General features: G+C 42.0%; 1 protein-coding gene across 2 annotated transcripts in view; it reads right to left on the reverse strand.

The window, feature by feature from the left end:
* LOC111959752 (rho GTPase-activating protein 15) overlaps positions 1-8,732 on the reverse strand; it is a 167,908-nt gene that overhangs the window by 6,234 nt on the left and 152,942 nt on the right. For both annotated transcript variants that reach the window (XM_070437588.1, XM_023981546.2), the window contains one exon: positions 2,868-2,973. In XM_070437588.1, coding sequence (XP_070293689.1) covers positions 2,868-2,973 — 106 coding nt within the window. The remainder of the gene's footprint in view (positions 1-2,867; positions 2,974-8,732) is intronic.

The raw sequence follows: 8,732 nt of genomic DNA on the forward strand, positions 1-8,732 counted from the left end.
GTACAGTACTACTACTACTACCACTACTACTACTACTACCACTGCTACCACCACCATCACTACTACTACTACTACCACCACCACTACTACCACCAACGCTTCTACTACTACTACTGATACTACTACCACCACCACCACCACCACCACCACCACTACTACTACTACTACTTGTACTACCTCCACTACTACTACTCCTGCAGAAAACAAAATCAGACGTTAAATACTGCACAGCCAAACATCACATAAAGACTTGTCAGTAACACTGCAACTGGCACAATGATTTCAAAATCCCATGGGGGCATGCACAGCTATCAGCAGTGAGTGTCCAGCCTACCGTACCCTGAGAGGTGACCAGAGGGCACTCATGATTTGATCTGACGAACGGTTGATATCTCCTACATGAGCTGACGTGCATGGCCCAAGATGCCAATGGTAATTAATTAGCATCTCATTTCGCCAAGCGGGGCATGACAGAAAATGGGAGCTGGACCATGATGGCGTCCCTCCTACTCTCATTCCTCCTCCTAATTGGGTCAGGATCATTGACTTCTTCAGGATCATGAGACAGATAATAAATTGAGGTGAGGAGGAGATGAGAGGAGACTGGGCCTGGGAGCCGGAGGAGGTGGGGTGTGGAGGAGAGGTGACGGGGGGGTGGTCTATGGCTCGGAGGTTGAAACTGTAAGCGTCAGTCTCGTAAAGTGAACAGACAGTGCCCCATCTGATCTGAACTAAAAATACCCCATGGGAACAAACATTTGTTCAAGTGTTGAAAAGTTTCCAGTGAGCATCTTCTCAGTGCACTGTGGGTACAAAACACTGCATGGGAACATGGCAGTTGASAGCCAATCATAAGAGCTGTCCTAGACAGACCTATGCCATCCATTCTGCTCCAGTAGCACCCGTTGATTTTGTTACTCTCCTCGTCTCGGCTGTGGCTTCCTACTACCCCTAGAGACGTTACATCCAAAGGTTTGTTTTCCACTCAGCAGTAAGGTCAGCAAGAATTGAAAGACAGAAAACAGACCCATGGATTTTTTTAAAGCCCTTGTGGTAAATGGTACCATGAACAGCAGTGATTAAAAAAAAAACTGAAATAGGAGAATAAATAGAATAACTAAGTGAAGGTACCCTTCAGAGAATCTGCTTTCCTTGACCACATCATCACAATGCAAGTACATGGCTCCATATTGAAGCCAGCCAACATGGATTGCGGAGAAAGAGGAACACTGTTTCCACACAAGCAGAGCCACAACAAAGCAGTGAGAAATGTTCATAGACTTCTGCATTTACTGAAGGCACGGTCAACCCAGCCAGGACCGAAATAAAACTGCTCAGTGAACTCTTGGATGATAAACCACTCTTCATTTTGGAACAAAAGTCGTTTAATGTGGGAGGCAGGGACACACACATTAACACATTCTCTCCACAGGGCCTTTTTGTAATCTCATTTGATATCTTTGATGAGGCAACATGCTGATAAGTGTTTTTCAGATTTAACTKTGTACTCGTATTCTTTTCTTCTAATTGTCTTTAGAAGATTTTCTCAGTGTCTCCTCTCCTTCTCTCCTCTGGCAATCTCAGAGAAAATATAATATACTATACCTGGTCRTCTCTTTGGCAGAAAAAAGGCAAATAATAAGTAAATAAATAAATCACACATGATCCTAATTAACTGTGGTCTGCTGTGTAATTTAGATTGGGCACACGTACCTAGCAACAGAGAGTGGGACTGGGAGTGAAAGCAGTACAGAGTGAGAGGGGGAGAGAGAAAGAGGTGAATAAGATTTAAACCAAATCAMTAGGTGGGGGTGTAGCAGCCAAAGTTCTGGATCTGGTCCCTAGGGCCCCCTTCTCCTGCCATTCTGTCACATGACATCTTCTGGCTTAATAATTTGCAAGGTAAGAGGACAGGGGGAAGTCATTTTGTGGCGGGGACAGACTTGGAGGCAATCCCATTGCAGTGAAACCGTTTGGGCAAAACAATGCATCATTAACTTTACTTCACTTTATTCTCATAAAATCTGTCAATGGACTATTATTCAACATATTATATTATGCAAAACTGCATAAAGGAGCTGCAGGAGAAGGAAAGAGGACTGGGAAACGTAAACCCTTTATTTAGCTGTGTCATTGCTGTAAGAGAGGAAGAAAGAGAGATAACGAAAGAGAGAYASAGAGACAGAGATTCTTCGGGGGTATCTCTGCAGGCGATTCTGCATGGGGATATGAGTGAGGGACTAATTGAGGGACCTGGCATTCGGAAGCGAACAGACAAACACACACACCCGTCCTCTGCTGCAGCCAAGGGGTATGTTCCAGTTAGGGAGGGGCTCATCAATCTAAAATGATTCATTTGGCCTCCTGTGTGGGGTGGTAAATATGGGTAAYATGGGATAGAACACCTCTCCTGGGACATGGGTTTAGCCATATGGCCCCTTTAGCCTGGCCAGGACTGTCAGAGTGGACCGAGGCCAGGCAGGCAGCACTGAGGTCATTTCCCCCTTCCCTGTACACATGGGGCCAGGATGCTTCGGTCGGGTGGGGGAAGGGGGATAGGAGGGTCATATAAACTTTCCACCGAGCTTGATGTTTTAGTCTGACCCTCTGTTGTCAATCAGATTTCTTAAAACACTAATAGATTAGATWCTTTATGAGTTCTATCAGTAGCTATTGTAGTACCATTCGCCTGCTTTATTCTACAAATCAAATCCAATGTTATTGGTCACATACACATATTTAGCAGATGTTATTGTTGGTGTAGTGAAATGCTTGTGTTCCTAACAGTGCAGTACAATGCGTCCGAATTCTGGACATTAAAAAAACAACATGTAGTGCTCCAATGACATGAAAGGCTGTGAACTTACGTCTGCAGGTGTCTAAAGAGTACTCTCATGGTGTCCTGGTTGGGTTTAGGGAGCTGAAGTACTAGCTTCTTCATCACCTGTACCTTCTGTTTGCATTCCTTCGTCTCTGTTCAGAAGGAAGATTTTGGGGAATATCACTATAAAGATTGATAATCCAAATGTAGATATTTGTCTGATTATACACATTCAATTCAAGAGTTAGTGAGACTTTACATTGTGTGTTAATGGATGATCATTACTGTTATTACTGGAAGCCATTAGAGCCTTAGTGTTACTGAAACACAACACCTAATGGCTGACCAATTAGCTGTCCCGCGGGAATGTCCTAGTCTCCAACCCTCCAATGGGATGTCAGATGGGCCCTTACCCATAATGCAAAAGCCTTAGAGAGACGGTAAACTGTTTGGCGACATTGTATCTGATTTATGACCTCTATAAATTGGTAGAATCTATCATGTTATGATGGCTGATGGGTAACACTCCTCTCCTGATAGTGTATGCCTGCAGGACACTGTGCTTTAATAGGTTAAAAGAATACACCAATGAACTCTCTCAAACACTGTGCATGTGTTTCAATGAGAATGGTGAGACTTTATTTGATTGCAATCAAACAAAAATAGAAACCTAATYCATTGGTCAGATGAGTTAGATAATCCCAGAGAGAAAATCCTTGATGATTTAGTACTCATAGGGGCAGGCCAGGCAGGGACGTCAATACAACCAACCCAGAGATCAAGCTCATTTCCCACCCCAAACTAATTTAGCGTGTTAATCTGAACAGATGTTTGCTTGCTGTAATGCTATTCCATTTAGGAACAGTTGGGGAAACACATGTGAATGTGTGTTTCTGTAGTTAGCTAAAGAGGGAGAGAGTGAAAGAAAATAACTGAAAAACAAGAAAACCCTGAAAACTGCAACAGTCAGTAACACATCTACAGTCAGTAACACATCTACAGTCAGTAACACATCTACAGTCAGTAACAGTCAGTAACACATCTACAGTCAGTAACTAATGTTATGTGGGTATGCCTTGTGTAGGTGTTCATTTCTGTCGTTGTGTATTTTTAATTAGAGTGGGACCGCTGTCCTTTCAACTGATGGTCGAAGGCTTGCTCGTTGAAATCTTTTTTAATTTGCTTCTCAGCACGTATGAGACATACAAAGGCTTGGAAACACGTTCCCTTGAGTCGGTGCAAGTAAAAGTCTCTATCCGGCCACCATGCGATTTGAGCACATGGGCATCACTCAACATCTGTAACAGTATTTCAGAAGTTACACTTTAGATACATCGTCAGTGAAGTACTTGTGAACTTGTTACTAATAATTCCTACACTGCACAACTATATCCATTTAACAAAGCAACGGTATGGTTGCAAACAGTACAATCTGTATATGGACTTTATGAGGGTTTTATATTAATCGGGAATTTCGGAGCAAGGTACACACTCACTCGCTACGCGCACGCGGTCAGACAGTCAAAGAGAGATAAAGTGGTAATGGGAGGATTGACTTAGAGTTATCATATGGGGGATGGGCAACAAAAATATACAAACATACTTAAAAATCAGCTTGTATGTAAATAGATACCTTGGTTAAATGGAAAAGAGTGTTGTGTAGGGCAAATAAAAAACGGGAATGGAGGCTATGCAGCGAGTAAAGGTTAAAGTTAAAAAAATTTACATCTGAAATTATTATTATTATTTATCCAATTATTAATCATACCACTCTGCTCTAGGCTACCTTGATTGGTCCTTGTGATGCAATTTGGGTACAGTAATTCACTTAGGGGAAACATAACAATGACTGCTATAATTCATTCCCATGTTTTACACTAGATTATAGGGGGAACCCCAACAAAAAAACATTATAAGGTAACTAAGCAGAAGAAAGAAGAAAATCAAACCACAGGGAGACAGGGCTACAGTGTAGTCCTTAATTTAGACCAAAATGGTGCGTATAGCCTGCAAGATATCGCGAAGATTAGAAAAATAAGGGGTGGCTAATCCTTATTCAACCTATATGAAAAATTTGCCATATACATTTATAATGGCCGATGGATTGTACGACACAGAATTATGCTAAAATAGTACAGATGAGAATTGGTACACAGTATATTCTAGACAAACCAACACATAACTTCTAAGACATGCTTAGCATTCTGTAATTCCTACAAAAAGGAAAAAGGTAGGCATATCTAGGACCGTACTGAGACCAACGCAACAGGTTTGTCATTTCCTGTGTAGGAAGCAGTATTGGATTTAGCCTAATAACTGGCTTAATAAGTTCATGTATAGTCCGAAAACCCTCACCACAAAATTTTTTAGCAGGAAATGTCACGACACGCACTAACCTGAATCAGAGGTCTAACACCTCGGATGGGGAGTACTCCAGTATAGCGCATCTGGAGACCAGCAAACTCTTAGTTTACAACATGACTCAACAATAGAAGTGTCCGACGACTGATCAGCAATCTGGTAGCATAGTCACAGGTAGAGGTTAACCAACGATTACAGTCACTGAGAAGCATCTTCAAACCGCAGGTAAAATATCCAACTGAACATGGCGCGCTCTATCGTGAGAAGTCTGCATAGCGCCTCGGGGATATCTCTCTGGCGCTTCTGCTGAGCACCATATATAAAGAGGATACTATTCTACGGGTTGTTCCCAATTGAGTCACTTCACAATGCAGCCGGAATACTCAAAAAGCTGGTTGGAGTATCCATCACTCTCATGATAGACTCGAAGATTTATGGCCTGCTACCTACAAGCAGTGGATAACACACAGTCCTGGTAGTCAACTCACATACATCCTTGGCAACTGGAAAATATTGCGGCATCTTCGAGATTACGTCACACCAGATCTCAGACTAGACTTAACGATACGTGGACCCAGGGATTCTCACCACGGAAAGTGTAAAAAGCGAGAAAAGTTGATCTGGCTAAGTTGCGAGTTCCTATGCAAAGTTTTGCTGCGTCGCTTAGATAGGCATAGCGCGACGCATAGATCATGCGAACTACAGATACTAGTATGTTAGTGAGCTGTTCTGTTGCAACCATATTGTACAGCACATATCTCCAGCATCAGCCAGTCTTCTTCTTGCGGTCACCTCACTCGTAACAGTTGTTAGAAGTGAATGCTATCTTCCTTCTGCACAATCACACCGCAATAGCACCTACTAGATTACCGTGCTGTTGTAGACTCGGCTTTGTCTCTTGTTCGCTTATACTGGGAATGGGCTGCTTCTGGGCAAGTGTCATTTTAGGCTCTCTAAGATCCTCAGTCGCAGAGACTGGACATACTTTATCCAGGTAACAAAAATCAGTACCCCATACCCAAACAGTCCACCACAAAACAGAAAACAGAAAGGTATAAGTCCAAAATAACAGCAGTAAAATCAGGTGTTAGAAACGTTACTAATCATAAACAGTCAGTAACGTAACATTTCTTACAGTCAGTTAACAGTCATAACTACATACTAATTACAGTCAGTAGGTACAGTTCACAAACATACAGGGTCAGGGTAACACATATACAGTCAGTGACGTCAGTAACACATCTACAGGTCATAACAACATATACCAGTCAGAACACATAAACAGTCAGTAACAGTCCGTAGACACCAACAGCTCAGTAAAGGTCAGTAACCCATATACAGTTAGTAACAGTCAGTAAACACTCTACGTCAGGTAACAGTCAGAATAATACATCTAGCAGTCAGTAACAGTCAGTTAACACATCCTACAGTCAGTAACACATGATACCAGGTCAGTATACACATATACAGTCAGTAAACGTCATAACCAAATATACAGTTAGTAACAGTCAGTACCATCTAACAGTCAGTAAAGTAACAGTAATACATCTACAGTCAGTAAACATCGTAACACATCTACATCAGTAACAGTCCCAATACCATCAACAGAGTAACAGTCATAGAACATCTACAGTCAGGTAACACATACTACATAAGATAACACATATACAGTCAGTAACAGCAGTAACCCATACAGTAGTAACATGTAATAAGTCAAATAACATCCAGATTAATCTACAGTACATAACAGTCAAGTAACACTCCAGTCAGCGTAATACAAGCTAACAGTCAGTAAACACACTAATCAGCACGATTCAGTCAGTAACACATATAACAGTCCAGTAACACATACATTCAACCATCAAAGTAACACATCTACAGTCAGCTAACAGTCAGTAACTCATCTAACAGTCGACATAACACATCTACAGCAGTTAACAGTCAGTAATACATCTACAGTCAACACACTACAGTCAGTAACACAATCTACACGTCAGTAACAGTCATAACATCATACATCTACAGTCGCATACAGTCAGTAACATCGCAGTACCACAACCTACAGTCATAACAGCAGTCTACGTCAACTAACGTCAGTAACACATCTACAGTCAGTAACGTCAATCTACAGTCAGATAACAGTCATGCTAACAGTCAGTAACATCAGTATTACAATCGACAGTCAGTAACACATCTACAGTCAGTAACACATCTACAGTCCTAATAACAGTCAGTAACAGTCAAGTAATACATCTACAGTCAGTAACAGTCAGTACCACCATCTACAGTCAGTAACACATCTACAGTCATAATAGTCAGTAACACTCTACAGTCAGTAACAGTACAAGTAACACATCTACAGTCAGTAACTCATCTACAGTCAGTAACAGTCAGTAAAGTCAGTAACAGTCAGAAATGACATCTAGTCTAATCGTCAGTAATCAGTACACCCAAATCTACAGTCAGTACAAGTCACGTAGACACATCTACAAGTCAGTAAACAGTCAGTAACACATCTACAGTCAGTAACATCATCTACAGTCAGTAACACATCTACAGTCACGTAACAGTCAGTAATACATCTACAATCAGTAAACAGTCCAGTAACACATCTACAGTCAGTAACAGTCAGTAACACATACAGTCAGTAACGAGTCAGTAACACAATCTACAGTCAGTAACAGTCAAGTAAACAATCTCAGTCAGTAACAGTCAGTAATACATCCTACAGTCAGTAACCACATCTACAGCAGTAACACATCTACATCAGTCAGTAACAGGTCAGTAACACATAATACAGTCAGTAACAGTCAATACTATCTACAGTCAGTAACAAATCTACATCAGTAAATACATTCTACAATTCAGTAACAGTTCAGTAACACATCTCATATGCAGTAACAGTACAGTAACCACACATCTACAGTCAGTAAACAGTCAGTACCACATCTACAGTGCAGTAACAGTCAGTAACAGTCAGTAACAGTTCAGTAACACATCTACAGTCGGTAACAGTCAGTAATACATCAAATTAACAGTCAGTTACAACATTACAGTCAGTAAACAGTCAGTACAACATTCAATAACACATCCAGCGTCCAGTCCACAGTCTAACGAGCAAACAACATCGTACAGTCATTAACAGTCGATCCATCTGTTGGCACCTGTTACCCTGGTAGAGATGACAATAACCTCTTATTTCCTCGTACCCTCCCTATGCTCAACATCCTCTAATCTCCAGCAGGAAGCCACAGGTTAGGGTAACACTGATGGCCTAATGGAGTCTACTCAGCACTGCTTCTTCTGATACCCCAGGTTGTTAGCAGACAGAGACCGCAGAGCGAGGCTAGGACAAAGTTTGGCCCCTGTCTGTTACGTGGAGGCTCCCCTTGAGCACGGCCAGAGCAATGTCTGAGTGTGCACCGAGCTGGCACGGGCACAAGGTGGCAGATGCCGCGTCGGGTGCCAACCCCCGCCAGTTGGGCACAGATGACAAACACGTTCGGAAAGAGATAGGGCCCCTGACATTCTGCTCTAGGTGAGCATTGGC

The sequence above is a fragment of the Salvelinus sp. IW2-2015 genome, linkage group LG36, assembly GCF_002910315.2.
Source record: "Salvelinus sp. IW2-2015 linkage group LG36, ASM291031v2, whole genome shotgun sequence".
Taxonomy (NCBI): domain Eukaryota; kingdom Metazoa; phylum Chordata; class Actinopteri; order Salmoniformes; family Salmonidae; genus Salvelinus; species Salvelinus sp. IW2-2015.